At 47.2% G+C, this 24,260-nt stretch overlaps 1 protein-coding gene across 6 annotated transcripts in view; it reads right to left on the reverse strand.

Moving 5' to 3' along the window:
- Positions 1 to 24,260, reverse strand: part of LOC118392590 (membrane-associated guanylate kinase, WW and PDZ domain-containing protein 2-like) — a 123,558-nt gene that overhangs the window by 20,676 nt on the left and 78,622 nt on the right. For 5 of the 6 annotated variants that reach the window (XM_052460519.1, XM_052460520.1, XM_052460518.1 and 2 more), the window contains exons 10-12: positions 10,516 to 10,547; positions 6,953 to 7,175; positions 202 to 243 (exon numbers count right to left, since the gene is read on the reverse strand). In XM_052460519.1, coding sequence (XP_052316479.1) covers positions 202 to 243; positions 6,953 to 7,175; positions 10,516 to 10,547 — 297 coding nt within the window. The remainder of the gene's footprint in view (positions 1 to 201; positions 244 to 6,952; positions 7,176 to 10,515; positions 10,548 to 24,260) is intronic. The other variant, XM_052460522.1, reaches the window with a different exon arrangement.

Below are 24,260 nucleotides of genomic sequence, written 5' to 3' on the forward strand. Positions count from 1 at the left end.
AAGCCAATTTTGCCATTTTTAATGGAAATCTATTACAGTAAGGCTCTTATTTGTTACCCAGGAATGATTTGAGACTGATATAAAATGACCGCATTGGGCTTTTAATGCAAATTAAATGAAATGTTCCAGAAAATAAGACAACATTTAGAATAATCCCCTTTCCTCCCTGTGAGGAGTCTTCTTCAGGGCCAACGTACATACCAGAGTGGTCCACAGAGAAGATGGTCCGTGGCAGGCCTGGCTCTGTGTGGGGGAAGGAGATTGAGGGAGCACCCATAAACAATAATACAACACACATACTGTCTTACAACTGTCTCACTCAGAGCAGACTACTAAAAAGACTGAGACTAGAGCAAGACAGAAAACGACTTGCCTCAGCACATTGTTTGCACAGAGTTCCTACATCATCCATTACACTGTGGAAAAGAAGTGCTTCGGGCTTGTAATACAGCTATCTTTTTATTTACAGTATGTGTTACGGGAGCAGAAACTCATCTGCAATCAGGCCTTTACTGGAAAGCAGAATGATTTGTGGCATAGTGATATTCATTACCCTGAAAACCCTTTCCTATGAAATGAAGTAGAGCGGGTCAAAGTGACTGTGATGAGAAATGAGCTCTATTTACAGCAGGTTTAATCACGGAGACAAGTGTCCGCTGGGATACCAGAGGAATTAATTGAGGAAACAAAGATGGCGGATGACACATAAGGAGACTGACTGACAAGTCTTACCACGGAACCCATATACAGTGTTTTAAGTTTATATTAAATAAGATTGCTGGATAAAATACTCATCGATGTTGGCAGAAGATAAGGACAGAATGACCTTGTTGGCTAGAGGATGATTTTGGTATATTCCAGACTATTGCAGTTTACATAAAGTACACAATTCATAAATCTCCATCTAACTCCAGATCTCTCACATGCAATGGGGTCTCTTGGTTCCCGACTAGAATAAAGGTATCCAATTACAGATGTAGGATCCTAATTTGACCACTCTTTTGTTACTGAGAAGTTTCCTACACAGCAGGAAATATAAATGTGTAGTGTAATAAAGCTTTAAAATGATTCTAAAGTTTGGAATATATATTATCAACCCCTACATTTATCCCATGAATTATAACCTGTTTTTTTTCCTGTTCCTGCATGATTCTTTTCCAGCTGTAGAAAACCTTATCAACATTCAGTGGAAGCTACACTGACTTGTCTATGGTTGTGGGGTATGGGTGCATTTTCTTTCTCTAACAGCCTGTATTGGTCTCCAGAATATATTGGGAACAGTGCTAGTTAGATAAGGTTACTGAAAAATACCAGTGTTCATGACCTAGAACTCCCACACCACTGAGGGAAACAAGGAAAGTGTTCCTAAAAGTTGCCCTGTGCCTCAACCCTGTTAACCTGACTGACCAACAGTCTGCACGTGTAGCCTAGCAGCGAACAGCACTAATGGGGGCATGTTACATGGAGGGGACAGATACTTAAAACTAAACAAGGGACTAAAGGAGAGAAAGAAATGATGGAAGTGAGAAACAAAGAGAGAGAGGGAAGTGAGTGAGACAGAGAGAGAGGAGAGAGGGAAAGAGACAGAGAGAGAGAGAGAGACACAGAGAGAGAGAGAGAAAAAGAGACAGAGGAAGAGAAGAGAGACAGTGACAGGAGAGAGAGAGCGACAGACAGACAGACAGACAGACAGACAGACAGAGATAGAGAGAGACACAGAGAGAGAGAGAAAAAGAGACAGAGGAAGAGAAGAGAGACAGTGACAGGAGAGAGAGAGCGACAGACAGACAGACAGACAGAGATAGAGAGAGACACAGAGAGAGAGAGAGAAAAAGAGAGAGAGGAAGAGAAGAGAGAGAGAGAGAGAGAGAGAGAGAGAGAGAGAGAGAGAGAGAGAGAGAGAGAGAGAGAGAGAGAGAGAGAGAGAGAGAGAGAGAGAGAGAGAGAGAGAGAGAGAGAGAGAGAGAGAGACAGACAGACAGAGACAGAGACAGAGACAGAGACAGACAGACAGACAGACAGACAGACAGACAGACAGACAGACAGACAGACAGACAGACAGACAGACAGACAGACAGACAGACAGACAGACAGACAGACAGACAGACAGATAGATAGACAGACAGATAGATAGATAGATAGATAGAGATAGAGACACAGAGAGAGAGAGAGAAATGCAGATAGAAAGAGAGAGAGGGAGAGAAAGGAAAGCTACAGAGAAAGATTGACCGAGACGCTGGAAGGCTTTGACGTGGAGTTCTTCCGACAGCCCTGTCCTCTTTAATAAAGGTTGTGTTGCGTAAGCGCGCACACAGCTTGTCTCTCTCCTCACCTACGACTGACTCAGGCCCACAGAGATTCTACCATAGAGAGGAGCAGAGCATTATCATCGTCCACCGGCTAGAGCCTCGCATGTCAATCATGAAGCCTCTATGGTACATCAAGCTGCACGGACTTAACAGAAACTAGCACTGTCACTAGCACTGGTCAAAAGGATGAGTTCACTTTATGTTCAGAATCATACAGTAGATATGACTACTGATGTCAAAAACCAATGGTATACTGTCGTACAAATCTTTCTACAGGGCATATCTTGGCAACCCAGTTAAAAGCTTGGTCGTACACTCAATGAACTGAAAGGAAATCCCTATGCTTGTACACCTGACAGGATCTTTAATGGCTAAAATATAATAGTTGGCTCCTAAAGTTTATAGCGGCCTAGGAAGACAGGTTGTTGGCTGAGATGTTCCTGGGAAAAAATGGCTAATTTGACTATACACTCTGGCAGAACATTGACTGGAGGCAGAGATCCGCGATTCAGAGATTCCCCTAACGAAGGAGTCTAGGCCAAATACAAATGTATCAACATCAAGTCATCTGTCAGCACTAAGTTAAAAGTATAAACTCTTAAACCGTTGTCACACTCCATCATATTTACAGAAATACATCTACAGACAAAACAACATAATACATCTCATTCTTCAGAACTCAGATAACACAGACTATGTCCCTATAGGAACAGAACCCAGACTATGTCCCTATAGGAACAGAACCCACACAACCCAGACTATGTCCCTATAGGAACAGAACCCACACAACCCAGACTATGTCCCTATAGGAACAGAACCCACACAACCCAGACTATGTCCCTATAGGACCAGAACCCAGACTATGTCCCTATAGGAACAGAACCCAGACAACCCAGACTATGTCCCTATAGGAACAGAACCCACACAACCCAGACTATGTCCCTATAGGAACAGAACCCACACAACCCAGACTATGTCCCTATAGGAACAGAACCCAGACAACCCAGACTATGTCCCTATAGGAACAGAACCCACACAACCCAGACTATGTCCCTATAGGAACAGAACCCACACAACCCAGACTATGTCCCTATAGGAACAGAACCCAGACAACCCAGACTATGTCCCTATAGGACCAGAACCCAGACTATGTCCCTATAGGAACAGAACCCAGACAACCCAGACTATGTCCTTATAGGAACAGAACCCACACAACCCAGACTATGTCCCTATAGGAACAGAACCCAGACAACCCAGACTATGTCCCTATAGGAACAGAACCCAGACTATGTCCCTATAGGAACAGAACCCAGGCAACCCAGACTATGTCCCTATAGGAACAGAACCCAGACGATGTCCCTATAGGAACAGAACCCAGACAACCCAGACTATGTCCTTATAGGAACAGAACCCACACAACCCAGACTATGTCCCTATAGGAACAGAACCCAGACAACCCAGACTATGTCCCTATAGGAACAGGACCCAGATAACCCAGACTATGTCTCTATAGGAACAGAACCCAGACAACTCAGACTATGTCCCTATAGGAACAGAACCCACACAACCCAGACTATGTCCCTATAGGACCAGAACCCAGACTATGTCCCTATAGGAACAGAACCCAGACAACCCAGACTATGTCCCTATAGGAACAGAACCCACACAACCCAGACTATGTCCCTATAGGAACAGAACTCACACAACCCAGACTATGTCCCTATAGGAACAGAACCCAGACAACCCAGACTATGTCCCTATAGGAACAGAACCCAGACAACCCAGACTATGTCCCTATAGGAACAGAACCCACACAACCCAGACTATGTCCCTATAGGAACAGAACCCAGACCACCCAGACTATGTCCCTATAGGACCAGAACCCAGACTATGTCCCTATAGGAACAGAACCCAGACAACCCAGACTATGTCCTTATAGGAACAGAACCCACACAACCCAGACTATGTCCCTATAGGAACAGAACCCAGACAACCCAGACTATGTCCCTATAGGAACAGAACCCAGACTATGTCCCTATAGGAACAGAACCCAGGCAACCCAGACTATGTCCCTATAGGAACAGAACCCAGACGATGTCCCTATAGGAACAGAACCCAGACAACCCAGACTATGTCCTTATAGGAACAGAACCCAGACAACCCAGACTATGTCCCTATAGGAACAGGACCCAGATAACCCAGACTATGTCTCTATAGGAACAGAACCCAGACAACTCAGACTATGTCCCTATAGGAACAGAACCCAGACTATGTCCCTATAGGAACAGAACCCAGACAACCCAGACTATGTCCCTATAGGAACAGAACCCAGACAACCCAGACTATGTCCCTATAGGAACAGAACCCAGACGATGTCCCTATAGGAACAGAACCCAGACAACCCAGACTATGTCCTTATAGGAACAGAACCCACACAACCCAGACTATGTCCCTATAGGAACAGAACCCAGACAACCCAGACTATGTCCCTATAGGAACAGGACCCAGATAACCCAGACTATGTCTCTATAGGAACAGAACCCAGACAACTCAGACTATGTCCCTATAGGAACAGAACCCACACAACCCAGACTATGTCCCTATAGGACCAGAACCCAGACTATGTCCCTATAGGAACAGAACCCAGACAACCCAGACTATGTCCCTATAGGAACAGAACCCACACAACCCAGACTATGTCCCTATAGGAACAGAACCCACACAACCCAGACTATGTCCCTATAGGAACAGAACCCAGACCACCCAGACTATGTCCCTATAGGACCAGAACCCAGACTATGTCCCTATAGGAACAGAACCCAGACAACCCAGACTATGTCCTTATAGGAACAGAACCCACACAACCCAGACTATGTCCCTATAGGAACAGAACCCAGACAACCCAGACTATGTCCCTATAGGAACAGAACCCAGACTATGTCCCTATAGGAACAGAACCCAGGCAACCCAGACTATGTCCCTATAGGAACAGAACCCAGACGATGTCCCTATAGGAACAGAACCCAGACAACCCAGACTATGTCCTTATAGGAACAGAACCCAGACAACCCAGACTATGTCCCTATAGGAACAGGACCCAGATAACCCAGACTATGTCTCTATAGGAACAGAACCCAGACAACTCAGACTATGTCCCTATAGGAACAGAACCCAGACTATGTCCCTATAGGAACAGAACCCAGACAACCCAGACTATGTCCCTATAGGAACAGAACCCAGACAACCCAGACTATGTCCCTATAGGAACAGAACCCAGACGATGTCCCTATAGGAACAGAACCCAGACAACCCAGACTATGTCCTTATAGGAACAGAACCCACACAACCCAGACTATGTCCCTATAGGAACAGAACCCAGACAACCCAGACTATGTCCCTATAGGAACAGGACCCAGATAACCCAGACTATGTCTCTATAGGAACAGAACCCAGACAACTCAGACTATGTCCCTATAGGAACAGAACCCACACAACCCAGACTATGTCCCTATAGGACCAGAACCCAGACTATGTCCCTATAGGAACAGAACCCAGACAACCCAGACTATGTCCCTATAGGAACAGAACCCACACAACCCAGACTATGTCCCTATAGGAACAGAACCCACACAACCCAGACTATGTCCCTATAGGAACAGAACCCAGACAACCCAGACTATGTCCCTATAGGAACAGAACCCAGACAACCCAGACTATGTCCCTATAGGAACAGAACCCACACAACCCAGACTATGTCCCTATAGGAACAGAACCCACACAACCCAGACTATGTCCCTATAGGAACAGAACCCAGACAACCCAGACTATGTCCCTATAGGAACAGAACCCAGACTATGTCCCTATAGGAACAGAACCCAGACAACCCAGACTATGTCCTTATAGGAACAGAACCCACACAACCCAGACTATGTCCCTATAGGAACAGAACCCAGACAACCCAGACTATGTCCCTATAGGAACAGAACCCAGACTATGTCCCTATAGGAACAGAACCCAGGCAACCCAGACTATGTCCCTATAGGAACAGAACCCAGACGATGTCCCTATAGGAACAGAACCCAGACAACCCAGACTATGTCCTTATAGGAACAGAACCCACACAACCCAGACTATGTCCCTATAGGAACAGAACCCAGACAACCCAGACTATGTCCCTATAGGAACAGGACCCAGATAACCCAGACTATGTCTCTATAGGAACAGAACCCAGACAACTCAGACTATGTCCCTATAGGAACAGAACCCAGACTATGTCCCTATAGGAACAGAACCCAGACTATGTCCCTATATGAACATAACCCAGACAACCCAGACTATGTCCCTATAGGAACAGAACCCAGACAACCCAGACTATGTCCCTATAGGAACAGAACCCAGACAACCCAGACTATGTCCCTATAGGAACAGAACAGGTGGAGCTGAGGCCATTGTTATATTGCACTATGGAGCCCTGACTACTGTTCACGAGGGCTACAATGATTCATTCAGGAGATGAGGTGTGTGTGTGTGTTTGTGTGCATCTTCATTGGTCCACCTGTTCAGAAGAACATTAACCCCTGGAACCCCAGACAGATATGATGGGGCTGTTGTTGTTGTTGTACTAGTGTGTTTCCAGTACTTACGCCTACTACTCTCATAGATAGCCCTGGACTTCTCATAGAGGTCATAGGGGTCGGGCCTGCTCAGATCAAAGCCCTCGGGGAGGGCAGAGTCTGGGACTGAGGCCCTGTGGAGGTGGCGGGTCAGGAAGGGGGCGTTGTGGGGGACAACGGGAGCAGACAGACTGGTCTGGGGGCTGCCCTGACCCCCTCCCTGGCCTTGGGCCGCATCCCACTGCTCCAACACCTGTAAACACATCAGACATCAGGGCATTGGTTCAGTCTCCACCACCCCTACCCTGGTTCTCACCCGGTCCTTACGCACTGACATCCCTAAGGGATGCAAGGGGGCGCTGTCCTGGTACTCTAACAACTTCCTCTTAGACGAACCAAATGAGGTGAGAGCAGGTAGCAAAGCTATTCATAGTATACAGGTGGGGACAGAGAGTCCTTCAAGGACGTCATCGACATCATTGACCTCTGTCATTCACTACAGAAGTCTAATATTAGTGGGAGTAGTAATGCAGCAAAGCAACATGAGCACCAGCCGGCGGAGACTAATTAAAAGCAACAACAAAGATGAAGAGAGGGGAGGTGAAGAAACGTTTTAAAGGAAATAAAAGATGCCAAGGCTTATTAAAGCAGGTCTGGAAAAGCAGTGTGTTAATTATGCAGAAGGAGAGAGAGCACAGGCACACCAGTTCAGGGCTGCTGGGAGGAAGAGGGAGGCAGGCGGAGAGCATATTAAACATGTCAGTGTGCCACTATCGTCGTCGGCGGCAGACGGCAAATGGCCAAAGTGGGCACACAGAAGGTACTGGCCCAGTGTAGAGTGGCTACGGCCCAAGACGTTCTATGATAGAGACTGTAGTGGATGCTAGAGGGGCGTGGTGATAGGAGGAGTGCAAACACACAGCATTCACCCCCCTCAGAGAATTTATTGGATGAACCTGTGTGTCTGTGTGTGTGTGTCTGTGTGTGTGTGTTCTGCAACTATAATGGAATGTAGATGTGGTGAATAATGTGTGGTGTCTCTATTGTGGAAAACACTATTGTGGTGTCTCCAATACAATGCAGAAAAGCCAGCAGTGCTAATGTCAAAACAGGTTTGTTTAGTCCCAATTACTCTCAGCAGTGTTGAATCCCAAACCACTCAGTGTGCGTCCAGGAGAAAAAGAGAGAAGTGGTAATTTATGCGGGCGTACAACCAAACAATGCAGCTAAATGCTTAAGTGCATAAAATATGATTTCTCTTCCAATTTGAAATAAGCACCACATTGATTATTCGTGATACACACTATGACCTATTTTCTTGTGTTGTGCAAATGTCAGTTGTCTTTAGAAAACAGAGTGGTGTTGATGAGATAGTGAAGATGACACATCGGTATGTTAGGATGACAGTGAGAATGATAGTTGTCTATAGTACCACCCCATAAAATGACTCGTTTGATATCAGGAGCTGTATAAAAAGATGCTGCCAAAATCAAAGGGTTCTCACTCTGTGTGGTTCCGCCCATCTCTGCTACTGATCTTCAGAATGTCTTGAGTGTCTGGCCGTGTAATGGCAGGGTGACAGTCAGGGGATCTTATTAAGTCTGGACCAGACTATAGCACTATCACTTCCCTTACCTCCTCCTCCTCCTTCTCTCTCTCCCTCCATATATTACGCTGTATGTACTAAGTGAAGTATGAAGTATGTCAGTCTTTCCTAACTGGCCCTGAGAGGGATAAATAATGTTGTTTTGAATTTCATTGAATCTTTCCCCCTCATTTAGTCACGGGCAGTCAGGCTCTTTAAGACTGTATGACCTGTGTGTGTGGCTAGAGACTGCTGTTTCCTACACACAATACTCTCAGGTCCGGTCATAAATTGACTCTGCATCCACACCAATAGTACTAGATATATTCTGTTCTTCACTCTCATGACTATATGAGAATATACTCATATATGCACAGGCTTTGTTCCAAACTGAATTCGGAAGGCAGGGCATCATTATTACTTGTACCGACTTTGAGTCACAATTACAGAACTACCCTAGTCTCAGTTCTTAAACTTTGTATCCATGTCGGATTATTTGGGCTGAGATTCTTTGGGCTATGGAAATCGTCTTGGAACTAATGATATCCAATTAAACCTGGGCTGAACTCTGGACTGTGTTGGGGGCGGTTGGCAGCTGCTGTCGCTCTGAAGCCTGTTCTGCCTCTTCTCCACCACAGCTGAATTTGTGGAGAGGAACAAACACACGCTAGGGGGGAGAGAGAGAGAAAGAGAAGCTTCAGCTGGACCGCCTGCCTGCCTGACTCCATAGCTATTTTCCCAGGCACTTCTTCTCCGGGAGCTCAGATTCAGAATTACCATTAATCTGTTGGAAACTGAGAGATTCAACAAAGAGGAGAACAGAAATGAGCTACAATGAGGAGAAATCCATGTGAGGGCTTGAGAGAGCTGCTGACAAGAAGGGATAACACAAAGACTGCTTCTTCGGAGTCCATGGATGTGTGGAATGTTATGATCTGTCGCCGGAGACTCCACAAATGAGCCGGGGTTAGGAGCTGGTTAGCTATATCAGAGCCAAACTAGAACATGAAGTAGCATGAAATGGGATGCGCGCACACACACACACACCTTGTTTCTTGGCAATACACCATGTCTAACTCAACTCAGAGAGTGCATGTTGTTGTTATTCCTTGTTTGGATGACAAGTGTTTATTGAGTGTTTGGGGACAGAGTCCACACAGACAGACCAACAGACGGACAGACAGACAGACAGACAGGAGGCTAGGTTTGAACAGAGGTGTCTAAGAGGTCTCAGACATCTTGAAAGTTTCAGCTTTCAACATGTTAGTACAATCCGTCTCGACAAAATCTAAAAATACAACATTTGTATATTTTGTCTGACATATATGACATCTGAGAAAACACAGATATGACAAAAGATGATCAGAAAAGATAGCCAAGTTAGTAGCAGATCAATAGCAGCCTGGAGATGAAGGAAGAAGGGAAGAATGGATGAGTGATAATTCTCAGTATGACTGTTAGAAAAGGGTTCTCTCACTCTCTCTATCAGGGATACAGAGGAGCTGAGAGAAGGATGGAATGTTGAGGGGACCATGCCAACCCAGAGTCTGGACCATAGATATAGCATTACTAGAAGAGCATCTGGTCTAACAGTTTGGATAGATGTAGACTGTCTCATGTGCATAGACATACACCACATAGAATGACCATCAGTATTTATTTAGATCATGGCCCATCTGGCTCGGGGTATGACCAGTCTAGTAATTCTATATCTATGAGGGGGCCACTTAACCCTTTCCTCTGCATGTGATGGCAAGAGGAAGGGTCCAACTCAAGGCCAGGATACAGCAGCAGCCGAGACACGACAACAGCACTACAGTTAGTATAAGGGAAGGGAATAGAATAGAGTAGTCATTCTCAGCTAGTTCAGAAGATATAGATTTAAGGTTATGTAGTAAAGTCAATCAGAGCAGCTCCAACATATATGCACAGTGCAGCCATTTTGTTAACTAAATGAGTCAATTAGAATTAATGGGAGAGCTGAGGCTCGGAAGACAATGCATTTTACCTGTTTAGGGGTCTTCCAGGGTGAATAGTGACCTGCAATAGTGAGAAAACAACAATGTTTAGCCTAGAGAGTAGTGGCAGCCATTACATTAGGTCTGAGCTGGTCTGTCTGTGTCTGAGGGCTACTCCACGAACTAAAGAAAGATAACAAAACTTAAACGCAATAAAACATTAAGAAACCAACGGAAAGATGACAGATTTGCACTAAAAGCAATGAGAGGGCTGCAAAATAATCTCACCCCAAGTGGTGCGATGCAATGTCCTTGAGAAGCAGATTCTTGAAGCACCAGAAAGACAATGGGTCAGAGAGGATCTTACAGTTGGTCTCCAAGCCAAGGGGACGTTGAAAACTGCCACCACCACAGTGCACAACACATGAAGAACACCTGCTCTTTCCATCACATAGACCGACCAGGTGAATGCTATGATCCCTATTTGATGTCACTTGTTAAATCCACTTTAACCAGTGTAGATGAAGGAGAGGAAACAGGTTAAATAAGGATTTGTAAGTCTTGAGACAACTGAGATAATGATGGTGTAAGTGTGCCATTCAGACGGTGACCAGGCAAGACACAAAACATTAGCACGTTTTGAACTGGGTATGGTAGTAGGTGCCAGCTGCACCGGTTTGCGTCAAGAACTGAAACACTGCTGGGTTTTTCACACTCAACAGTTTCCCGTGTGTATCAAGAATGGTCCACCACCCAAAGGACATCCAGCCAACTTGACAAGAACTGTGGCAAGAATTGGAGTCAACGTGGGCCAGCATCCCTGTGGAACGCTTTCGACACCTTGTAGAGTCCATGCCCAGACAAAGTGAGGCTGCTCTGAGGGTAAAATGGGGGGTGCAAACTCAATGTTAGGAAGGTGTTCCTAATGTTTGGTACACTTAGTGTATATATACACATTACCGTATGTGTTGCTAAATTATCCCAAATAATTGATCGGGGATCATATTGGAGAAGCCTTTACCAATATTTGGATAAACATCCAGGCTTGATCTTACAACAGCATTCTCTGTCATTGAATTTGCCTTACAGGGACAACGCTTGGGAAAAACACCAGAGGTGACAGTCTGATAAAGAAAGAAATGGGATTCACACAGAAGTATAATAGGTCATAACCTTAGAAAACCCTAAACTCTCCCCTGACTCTAAAGTTGGATTAAACTGATGAGAATGATTCGATAGGTGATGAGGCTTCACCATTCAACACAGGAGGGACTGTTTTCCACTGACAACTATAACCTACACAGTAAATGTCCATGTTAGACTGGCAGATTTGATACAATACAAGATATACACTACAGCCGTGGTATTCAAACTGTTTCAGCGGGGACCCCGTGTTTTCAGCCAAAATTTCCGGGCACCCCATTTTTTCCCCTGAAGAATTTCTCGCGAGCCCACCCCAAGTCAAATGACACAACTTTGAAATCGGTACATTTGGATTTCTACATCAACAAATAACTTTCAATGCATTACATTTTCTTCCCTTATCAAAATGAAAGGAAACCAATTCATATATTTACTCAATAAAATTACGTTTCTCAAAAACGTTTGTATATTGTACCATCTGTCCTCAAATTTTTGGTTCCAAAAATAATTCTGCATATGTTTTTATTTTGCAACCCCTACTGCAGTTCCCCCGACCCCCGACCCGAATCTCACTGCACTACAGTGTACAGAGCCGTGTAGGTCCTGTAATTGTGTGGTTTCAGCAAGTCATTGCATGCACTTAATTACATTATTTGCCAGCAGTCGTATGGACCTCTGCCTTGGTTTGAATCATTCAGGGAACTGTCGTCACAACAGTCACAGCATGTGTGTGGGGTGATGACATATCACAACACTACTGTGCTTGGACCACATACTGCCAGACTAGAGGGCTCCAACTGTTTCTCGGGTAAATATTCATATTCCAGTTAAAGGTGTCTACTATATCAACATGGATTGTAAACTTTCGTTAATTGATTGAAGGCATACCAGAGGCGCTGTATGAATGTGCAACGTTTTGGGATGATTTTGGCCGGAGGGTAGTGTGAATGAATTGGCCGTGTTAGGAGTAGGTCATGTGTTTTCAATGGGAAAACAGAGCCCACTTCGCCCCCCATACGCCTCCCCTCCCCTCCCTATACACCCATCTGTACGCTGTAAATAATATGGTGGAAGCTCCACCGCCACACTTCTATCTGTCCAGATCCGTCAGATCTGCAAACACCGAAGGGGAAGGGCGAGTCCTTACCCACCACCACTGTCATCTAAACAGGCCCAGCCAACATTTACTCAGCAAATGACAACATTCCACAATCTACTAGAACACATGATCACAACAAACAGAGTGTAACAGAATGCAGGAATTCCAGCGATACTCGCAGAGCTATGCAACGCAAGGCAGCAGTCTCACATCAAAAGACCCAGCTTCATAACACATACGGCCCAAACTATTCACTCCACATCGCCCCCCGGAGAAACGTCAAAAACAAAAAAACAACAGACTGTCTGTCTTCTCAATTCAATTTTCACCCCCTCCAGGAACAGAACGAGTGGATGCAAATCGTCGAGGATCGAATTAGCGAGTGGCTGCCTGCCTTAAATGCCAGGAGGCTTCCCAGTGCTAGTCTCTTTTTAAGGGCGCAATCACACCGTAAACATGCCCTCCATCACCAACGAGTGGCACAGCAGAAATGGAAAGTGATCAACAAAAGAGAGGCGGTGGTAGAGGATGGAGGAAGGGAGAGAGATGAAGCGACAGAGAAGACATATTTGCAAACTATCAGTCTCTCTCAGTGAGTCATCAATCTGACTGGAGCTTGCCTTGCACAGATCCACGGCTAGAATATAGATTTTTATAGATGGGGGGGAAATTACAGCAGCTTATCAGGAACGACTTTAACAATTCTCAAATCCAATTATTTTTTTGGACAGCTCTATCAGCACAGGCACAACATATATACAGATGATAAAGAACCCACATTACCGGGTGACACATGAGAGAGCGTTCAGACGGCAGGTCTGTTTTTTAATGAAAACTGACTCTCTTCACTTTCTCAGAACAAGGTCAATCATTACGAGTGCTCTTAGGATGACCTGCTATCAACCGGCATTACTTCAAGACAGAACAACCTGTGTTCCCTGGGGGAGGCAGAGAAACAACCATCATGGAGGGTACTCCACAGGGGAAATCCATTCATTGTTAACTCAGGCATAGGAGGTGTTTGGTTAGACAGAGATGTCAGTGGTGCCCTTTCCTATGGTAGATCAGCACTGAGATGTATTGAGTGACAGACTCTTGCCTCTGTTCCTGTGAGACCCCATACCAGAGAACATTACTGAGTCAAATATGTTCTAATACCTGAGCTGCATTTAATTTTGTTTGCCTGGTACGGTAGAACCAATTTTATAGTTCAGATAGTGCAAGGATCTGAGCTAGTGCTACATCTGCAAGTTAACCATGACAGGTCACGTTATCATTGGCCTACAGTACTCATAGTATGTAACACTTGCAATGATGACATTCCACCTGGAGATCTGACATAGTAGAGGTGTCTGAAGTGAATGATTTGTCACAGAGCAATGGGACAGGACCATGTAAGAGCAGTGGGACAGGACCATGTTAGAGCAGTGGGACAGGACCATGTAAGAGCAGTGGGACAGGACCATGTTAGAGCAGTGGGACAGGACCATGTTAGAGCAGTGGGACAGGACCATGTAAGAGCAGTGGGACAGGACCATGTAAGAGCAGTGGGACAGGACCATGTTAGAGCAATGGGACAGGACCATGTAAGAGCAGTGGGACAGGACCATGTTAGAGCAGTGGGACAGGACCATGTAAGAGCAGTGGGACAGGACCATGTAAGAGCAGTGGGACAGGACCATGTTAGAGCAGTGGGACAGGACCATGTTAGAGCAGTGGGACAGGACCATGTTAGAGCAGTGGGACAGGACCATGTTAGAGCAGTGGGACAGGACCATGTTAGAGCAGTGGGACAGGACCATGTAAGAGCAGTGGGACAGGACCATGTTAGAGCAGTGGGACAGGACCATGTTAGAGCAGTGGGACAGGACCATGTTAGAGCAGTGGGACAGGACCATGTTAGAGCAGTGGGACAGGACCATGTTAGAGCAGTGGGACAGGACCATGTAAGAGCAGTGGGACAGGACCATGTTAGAGCAGTGGGACAGGACCATGTTAGAGCAGTGGGACAGGACCATGTAAGAGCAGTGGGACAGGACCATGTTAGAGCAGTGGGACAGGACCATGTAAGAGCAGTGGGACAGGACCATGTTAGAGCAGTGGGACAGGACCATGTTAGAGCAGTGGGACAGGACCATGTAAGAGCAGTGGGACAGGACCATGTTAGAGCAGTGGGACAGGACCATGTTAGAGCAGTGGGACAGGACCATGTAAGAGCAGTGGGACAGGACCATGTTAGAGCAGTGGGACAGGACCATGTTAGAGCAGTGGGACAGGACCATGTAAGAGCAGTGGGACAGGACCATGTTAGAGCAGTGGGACAGGACCATGTAAGAGCAGTGGGACAGGACCATGTTAGAGCAGTGGGACAGGACCATGTTAGAGAAATGGGACAGGACCATGTAAGAGCAATGGGACAGGACCATGTTAGAGCAGTGGGACAGGACCATGTAAGAGCAGTGGGACAGGACCATGTAAGAGCAGTGGGACAGGACCATGTTAGAGCAGTGGGACAGGACCATGTTAGAGCAGTGGGACAGGACCATGTTAGAGCAGTGGGACAGGACCATGTTAGAGCAGTGGGACAGGACCATGTTAGAGCAGTGGGACAGGACCATGTAAGAGCAGTGGGACAGGACCATGTTAGAGCAGTGGGACAGGACCATGTTAGAGCAGTGGGACAGGACCATGTAAGAGCAGTGGGACAGGACCATGTAAGAGCAGTGGGACAGGACCATGTTAGAGCAGTGGGACAGGACCATGTAAGAGCAGTGGGACAGGACCATGTTAGAGCAGTGGGACAGGACCATGTTAGAGAAATGGGACAGGACCATGTAAGAGCAATGGGACAGGACCATGTTAGAGCAGTGGGACAGGACCATGTAAGAGCAGTGGGACAGGACCATGTTAGAGCAGTGGGACAGGACCATGTTAGAGCAGTGGGACAGGACCATGTTAGAGCAGTGGGACAGGACCATGTTAGAGCAGTGGGACAGGACCATGTTAGAGCAGTGGGACAGGACCATGTTAGAGCAGTGGGACAGGACCATGTAAGAGCAGTGGGACAGGACCATGTTAGAGCAGTGGGACAGGACCATGTTAGAGCAGTGGGACAGGACCATGTTAGAGCAGTGGGACAGGACCATGTTAGAGCAGGGACAGGACCATGTTAGAGCAGTGGGACAGGACCATGTAAGAGCAGACAGGACCATGTTAGAGCAGTGGGACAGGACCATGTTAGACAGTGGGACAGGACCATGTAAGAGCAGTGGGACAGGACCATGTTAGAGCAGTGGGACAGGACCATGTAAGAGCAGTGGGACAGGACCATGTTAGAGCAGTGGGACAGGACCATGTTAGAGCATGGGACAGGACCATGTAAGAGCAGTGGGACAGGACCATGTTAGAGCAGTGGGACAGGACCATGTTAGAGCAGTGGGACAGGACCATGTAAGAGCAGTGGGACAGGACCATGTTAGAGCAGGACAGGACCATGTTAGAGCAGTGGACAGGACCATGTAAGAGCAGTGGGACAGGACCATGTTAGAGCAGTGGGACAGGACCATGTAAGAGCAGTGGGACAGGACCATGTAAGAGCAGTGGGACAGGACCATGTTAGAGCAGTGGGACAGGACCATGTTAGAGCAGTGGGACAGGACCATGTTAGAGAAATGGGACAGGGCCATGTTAGAGAAATGGGACAGGACCATGTTAGAGAAATGGGACAGGACCATGTTAGAGGTGGGACAGGACCATGTTAGAGCAGTGGGACAGGACCATGTTAGAGCAGTGGGACAGGACCATGTTAGAGCAGTGGGACAGGACCATGTTAGAGAAATGGGACAGGACCATGTTAGAGAAATGGGACAGGACCATGTTAGAGAAATGGGACAGGACCATGTTAGAGCAGTGGGACAGGACCATGTAAGAGCAGTGGGACAGGACCATGTTAGAGCAGTGGGACAGGACCATGTTAGAGCAGTGGGACAGGACCATGTAAGAGCAGTGGGACAGGACCATGTTAGAGCAGTGGGACAGGACCATGTAAGAGCAGTGGGACAGGACCATGTTAGAGCAGTGGGACAGGACCATGTTAGAGCAGTGGGACAGGACCATGTAAGAGCAGTGGGACAGGACCATGTTAGAGCAGTGGGACAGGACCATGTTAGAGCAGTGGGACAGGACCATGTTAGAGCAGTGGGACAGGACCATGTAAGAGCAGTGGGACAGGACCATGTTAGAGCAGTGGGACAGGACCATGTAAGAGCAGACAGGACCATGTTAGAGCAGTGGGACAGGACCATGTAAGAGCAGTGGGACAGGACCATGTAAGAGCAGTGGGACAGGACCATGTTAGAGCAGTGGGACAGGACCATGTTAGAGCAGTGGGACAGGACCATGTTAGAGAAATGGGACAGGGCCATGTTAGAGAAATGGGACAGGACCATGTAAGAGCAGTGGGACAGGACCATGTTAGAGCAGTGGGACAGGACCATGTAAGAGCAGTGGGACAGGACCATGTAAGAGCAGTGGGACAGGACCATGTAAGAGCAGTGGGACAGGACCATGTTAGAGCAGTGGGACAGGACCATGTTAGAGCAGTGGGACAGGACCATGTTAGAGAAATGGGACAGGGCCATGTTAGAGAAATGGGACAGGGCCATGTTAGAGAAATGGGACAGGACCATGTTAGAGCAGTGGGACAGGACCATGTTAGAGCAGTGGGACAGGACCATGTTAGAGCAGTGGGACAGGACCATGTTAGAGCAGTGGGACAGGACCATGTAAGAGCAGTGGGACAGGACCATGTAAGAGCAGTGGGACAGGACCATGTTAGAGCAGTGGGACAGGACCATGTTAGAGCAGTGGGACAGGACCATGTAAGAGCAGTGGGACAGGACCATGTTAGAGCAGTGGGACAGGACCATGTTAGAGCAGTGGGACAGGACCATGTAAGAGCAGTGGGACAGGACCATGTTAGAGCAGTGGGACAGGACCATGTTAGAGCAGTGGGACAGGACCATGTAAGAGCAGTGGGACAGGACCATGTTAGAGCAGTGGGACAGGACCATGTAAGAGCAGTGGGACAGGACCATGTAAGAGCAGTGGGACAGGACCATGTAAGAGCAGTGGGACAGGACCATGTAAGAGCAGTGGGACAGGACCATGTAAGAGCAGTGGGACAGGACCATGTTAGAGCAGTGGGACAGGACCATGTTAGAGCAGTGGGACAGGACCATGTTAGAGAAATGGGACAGGGCCATGTTAGAGAAATGGGACAGGACCATGTAAGAGCAGTGGGACAGGACCATGTTAGAGCAGTGGGACAGGACCATGTAAGAGCAGTGGACAGGACCATGTAAGAGCAGTGGGACAGGACCATGTAAGAGCAGTGGGACAGGACCATGTTAGAGCAGTGGGACAGGACCATGTTAGAGCAGTGGGACAGGACCATGTTAGAGAAATGGGACAGGGCCATGTTAGAGAAATGGGACAGGACCATGTAAGAGCAGTGGGACAGGACCATGTTAGAGCAGTGGGACAGGACCATGTAAGAGCAGTGGGACAGGACCATGTTAGAGCAGTGGGACAGGACCATGTAAGAGCAGTGGGACAGGACCATGTTAGAGCAGTGGGACAGGACCATGTTAGAGCAGTAGGACAGGACCATGTAAGAGCAGTGGGACAGGACCATGTAAGAGCAGTGGGACAGGACCATGTTAGAGCAGTGGGACAGGACCATGTTAGAGCAGTGGGACAGGACCATGTTAGAGCAGTGGGGCAGGACCATGTTAGAGCAGTGGGACAGGACCATGTAAGAGCAGTGGGACAGGACCATGTTAGAGCAGTGGGACAGGACCATGTTAGAGCAGTAGGACAGGACCATGTTAGAGCAGTGGGACAGGACCATGTTAGAGCAGTGGGACAGGACCATGTTAGAGCAGTGGGACAGGACCATGTTAGAGCAGTGGGACAGGACCATGTTAGAGCAGTGGGACAGGACCTTGTAAGAGCAGTGGGACAGGACCATGTAAAAGCAGTGGGACAGGACCATGTTAGAGAAATGGGACAGGGCCATGTTAGAGCAGCGAGACAGGACCATGTAAGAGAAATGGGACAGGACCATGTTAGAGCAGCGAGACAGGACCATGTAAGAGAAATGGGACAGGACCATGTTAGAGCAGTGGGACAGGACCATGTAAGAGAAATGGGACAGGACCATGTTAGAGCAGTGGGACAGGACCATGTAAGAGAAATGGGACAGGACCATGTTAGAGAAATGGGACAGGGCCATGTTAGAGAAATGGGACAGGACCATGTTAGAGCAGTGGGACAGGGCCATGTTAGAGCAGTGGGACAGGACCATGTAAGAGAAATGGGACAGGACCATGTTAGAGCAGTGGGACAGGACCATGTAAGAGAAATGGGACAGGACCATGTTAGAGAAATGGGACAGGGCCATGTTAGAGCAGCGAGACAGGACCATGTAAGATAAATGGGACAGGACCATGTTAGAGCAGTGGGACAGGACCATGTAAGAGAAATGGGACAGGACCATGTTAGAGAAATGGGACAGGACCATGTTAGAGTAGTGGGACAGGACCATGTAAGAGAAATGGGACAGGACCATGTTAGAGAAATGGGACAGGGCCATGTTAGAGCAGCGAGACAGGACCATGTAAGAGAAATGGGACAGGACCATGTTAGAGCAGTGGGACAGGACCATGTTAGAGCAGTGGGACAGGACCATGTAAGAGAAATGGGACAGGACCATGTTAGAGCAGTGGGACAGGACCATGTAAGAGAAATGGGACAGGACCATGTTAGAGTAGCGGGACAGGACCATGTAAGAGAAATGGGACAGGACCATGTTAGAGTAGCGGGACAGGACCACCATTTTTACGGTGACTCTTCTGCTCCAATGAGACCATGCTGACCCACTGCAGATTCCTGTGGCAACTAATCGATGACCATGGCGGAGCACTGAACAACTTGCCCTGTCCATGGTCCTAATGTCCCTCAGGATATCAGGTAGTGTGTACTGTATGTAAGGAAGGGATATTGAATTTGGGGGCTTGAGGGCTGAAGTACTGCGGGCTTTCTTTTCTACCTTGATTAATTGATTGGCAGGCTGAGGTTTGAATCACTTCCTGATTAGAAGAAAAATGATAAATAGCTCTGATGTAAAGTGTGACTGTCAGTGAGAGTGAGAGGGCTGACATATTTTCTGCCGACGACGAAAGAGCTGTATGCTAAATGAATCAGTAACATACTAATGGGACTTAGTGCTGCCCCCGTACAATTAATGAGTTGATTGAATCAGAGCCATACGAAACCCCATGTAGATTTAGATATTTCCAACATGACACGACACACCTGCACACGCGTACAGACATGCATGTGCACACACACACACACACTCACAACCGTGAAGAGCACTGTAATATCACACCGCCAGGCTAACAGCAGTCCATGTCATTATTTAAATGAGATTTGGATAACACTACAATTTGATGGAATCGTGTATAGCTTATGAATAAAGCCCACAGGGACGGTTAGTTACTTTAAATAATATCTGGCGCATGAAAATGGATTTTGTTGCATGCTGGTTCCATGTTCACTCACGTGTTCAATACCAACACACATCTAGCTGAGGAACAGTAGAAACGATGTGCAGAGAGAAAACGCCATGCTTCAATCCACATTACAGCTCACAACAACACAATCATTTCTTTATCCCTACTACTCGTATAATACAATCACACTTTAAATCGCATGCTTTAAACACACTCCAAATAAAAGAGCCTAGTTTTGTCAATGGAGCCGTTGAGCCGATCCAGGTTAAGCACCCTACTTAGACTTGCTACACACTTTTGTGGAGCCTTAACCCCTGACTCAATGAAAGTGATCTTAGCACCACTCAACCCTAGTAAATGTGTCTAACCTCTTCCAGCCCCGCTCGGATCTGACCTGGCTGCTCACCCATAAGCCATTTGGATGTCTCTTCCACATCCCTCTCTCTTCCTGTTCCTCTCTCCTAGGGCCATTCTGATTGGCCAAGGATTCCTGCAGCGGCACAGGTCAGTTCTGGATTGGCTCAGCTCTGCATGGTGCATGTTGGTGGAGACAGAGCTGTGAACATGGCTGTTGCTGTTCAGCACTGTGCTGGTTTGGCAGGCAGCCTGCTCTAGCGCCTCTTACTGTTAGCCAATGAATCACTGTCTGGCTGTGTGCTGAATAATCCCTGTGTTGCTGGGCGGTGCTCATTGATTCAAAGACTCTCCATCCCTCCCTTCTCTCGATCTCTCCCTCTCTCATTCTCTCTCTTTGTTGTGATAGTCATCTCTGGTCCAGCCTGGAGGAAGATATAGCCACCTTAAAGAGCATTAGGAGGGAACAGGACAGGCCAAGTGAGCAAGAAAGACTAGAATGACACACACACTGGCAGCATTGTCAAGAGAAAACCTCAGTGAGAGAGTGTACTCGACCAGCAAACAGCTATTGACCATGTATGGGTGTATGAGTATGTGTGTACTGTGTATGTATACATATGGGTTTCTGCTGATGGGTAAGCATGGGTGGGCGAACGTATGTGAACTTCACAATCCTGCCACATCGAGGCACACTAAACGGACATGTCTGAAATCCTCCAATTAGTGTTATGGTGAAGGCAGCTTGGGTAATGGCGTAGATGGGCCTTAATGAGGGTGTCTGCAGCACACTCGCTAATTAGTGGCACTGATGAGAGGCACGGCGGCTATTTGTATTGGCAGAAACAGGCCAGGAGTCAGCGGGGAGTTGAAGGGATGGCTGAATATCATAACTTTATTAGGAGAGTGATCACGCGTAATTCACTGGATGTTAGGGATGGTAAGTGAGTCCGTTTCTGATCCATGGAGGAGAGAGTAAACTGTGTGGACCTCCTCCATTCCTGATGATGAGCATTATGGGAATTGATACCAATACAAGTGAAGACATACACATGGATGAACACACACACACACACAACCAAACATAAGCTCACGCACACACATTCACATCGCAAGCTCAAGTGACTGCACTGATAACATCAATTTAGCTGTCATAAGGTAGTTATGAGGTAGCAAACCATGAAGCAATAATGAACAACTATATGACAGGAACATCAGAAAGCTATGGGCTAGAGGCACGGTGTAAACACAGACATGACATCCACAGTGTATGTACAGCTAATATATGTGTTTCTGCTACCATTTAGCAATGATGATCACTAACGCCACTTCAAATACTATAATATTTGTGGAGACACGGTGAAACACATTCAATGAAGCCTCCACACAGTGACAGTGGTTGCAACTTTCACGGCAACTCTCATCCGTTGAGTACTGGTGACCATGACAACGTGCAGCCGGGCTACATCATAAACAAAACGCACGCACGCAAGCAATCGCACACAAACAGAGTGCTGGGCCCTCTCTGAAATCATACATCTCAATAGTCAATAGGTCCCAGAGATAAGAGCTCTCCCTCATCATAGTCAGTGAGGCCTGTGGCCATCCCCTGACAGACAGAGCTGCTGTGGGGTAACTCAGCCCCCACTGATCATTTAGGATCTCACTAACGCTGTCTCTGCCTTTAATGGAGGGGTTGGCACGGCAACCCGCCGTAAAAGAGCCACAACAGCGCCGCGAGGCTCTACACGGACAAGAAATCATGAGTGTGTGTGTAAAAGAGCTGAATAAACGTTTAATAATAAGGCTGTCACAGCTTCCCCCTCTGGTGACAGAGTGTGTCAGTACTAAACACATCCACCAGATGGTGCTGTCTCAGTGTGTTGTGAGGCTGGGAGGTGGTAGACTGTTGACACGTCTGGAGCCGTCTGTCATTAGATGAGCCGCATGGCAGTGCTAGCCACACAACCATCTGGCCCCACCACACGCACACACGCTCATACACACACTGCTGCACAACGGACAGAGCCAATGCATAATCAACTTAGTTAGCTAGTCCTCCCTCTGCTCTCTCTCTCAGTTTGAGAGTGTTTACCAAATAGATGAGCTGTGTGTATGTCTGTGTGTCTGTGTGTATGTGCCATGACACAAACAAGGTATTTGAGAGTCAATGAGAAGAGAGGACATGTTTGCTAGTTGAATACAATGTGGTGACAGACAGACATTGGTGGTCATCTCTTTACTCTCTCTCTGGGCAGTGAGTTGAGTGGAGGCACAGGTCCTCAGGGACCGAGACAGGGGCCATTTTAATTAGAATGTATGGCCTGGGTCCATTTCCCTGACAGCCCAGCCAAATCGCTGGGCATTAAGAGCTGGAACATCATTACAATGGAATGGTGACAGTTTTATTAGGGACGTAATGGCCTGGCTAAACGCTGGAAGCTCTCATCCCTGATTGGATTGGAGGGATGGAAAGATATTTTTTCTGTTTTCACCCGAAGCAACAGAAGTCAAGATCTGGGAGCCGGAAGGGAGCGTGAGCTATTGCCTGCAGGGGTTGAGGTCCTTTCCATTCTAATTCAGTTCAAGTTAGGACATGAGGTGAATTGAAATTCCAATTCAATCACTGAACTTTTTTTATGACAGAATCTCCAGCCAATGTGGTATGGGTGGGGAAGGGGCTAATAATTTCTGTTTCCCCACTGCAGACGGCCATGTTTGAAACAGACTGAATCGTGTCAAGTGACTACTATGACCTTTCACCCTCACAGGGTGTCCGACACTGTCACAAGATGTCCGACAAACCGTGGCGTTCTGCCTCAGGGTGGTGGTGTGGAAGAGCTAAATGGTGCTAAGTGGGTTTGATGTAATGTGACTAAATCTACATCAGTTAGCTAGCTGCTTCATGGGCCAGCAGGCAGCGCTTCTAGGAGAGCGCACTCCTTTTGACCTTCCAGCTCTGCTCGCCCGCCAGGGTCCGACTACCACACAGATGGGAGGCTCTTTGAGTGTGTGTGTATGGGCATCCCTCATGAGACAAAAATGACTTAACCCTCCTAGCACCTAATCCCACTTCCTGGTCTCACATCTTCTGCTTTCTTCTCTCCTCCATTCCCCTGCTTCCCCCTTCCCTCTGTTTCTCATTCTGTTCACATGCACTCTGTGGGGCCATGGATTACATGCCAGCCTAATAAAGAAATGTGCAACTGACAGTCGATCAATTCCCAAAATGACATTGACCTTTCTCTGTAAGTTAGTCACCATGGAGCTATCTGCCTGGCTCTCTGACTATTAGTCTTCTACCAGTTGATCAACAATTACTGACGGGGTGTGTGCGTGCATAGCACCAGTGTAATGGCTGAGTCATTGTGGGGCATTATTGCAATCACACTTCAATAGGGCAGGAGGATTAATGGGAGCTTGCTGATCACAGCAGGCTTAACTACAACTCATGTCCTGCTATCTATGAACCTCTACAGTGGATGGGATCACTCTCTCTCTTTCCCCTGAATGATACAAAACGATACTGACTGATCACATTAAACAAGGTCCATCAAGTAGAGGTTTTCTACCTTATATTAGAAAGTGAGATTTTTCTGACTTTGACCAGTGACATTGAGTT

The sequence above is a fragment of the Oncorhynchus keta genome, chromosome 13, assembly GCF_023373465.1.
Source record: "Oncorhynchus keta strain PuntledgeMale-10-30-2019 chromosome 13, Oket_V2, whole genome shotgun sequence".
Classification (NCBI taxonomy): domain Eukaryota; kingdom Metazoa; phylum Chordata; class Actinopteri; order Salmoniformes; family Salmonidae; genus Oncorhynchus; species Oncorhynchus keta.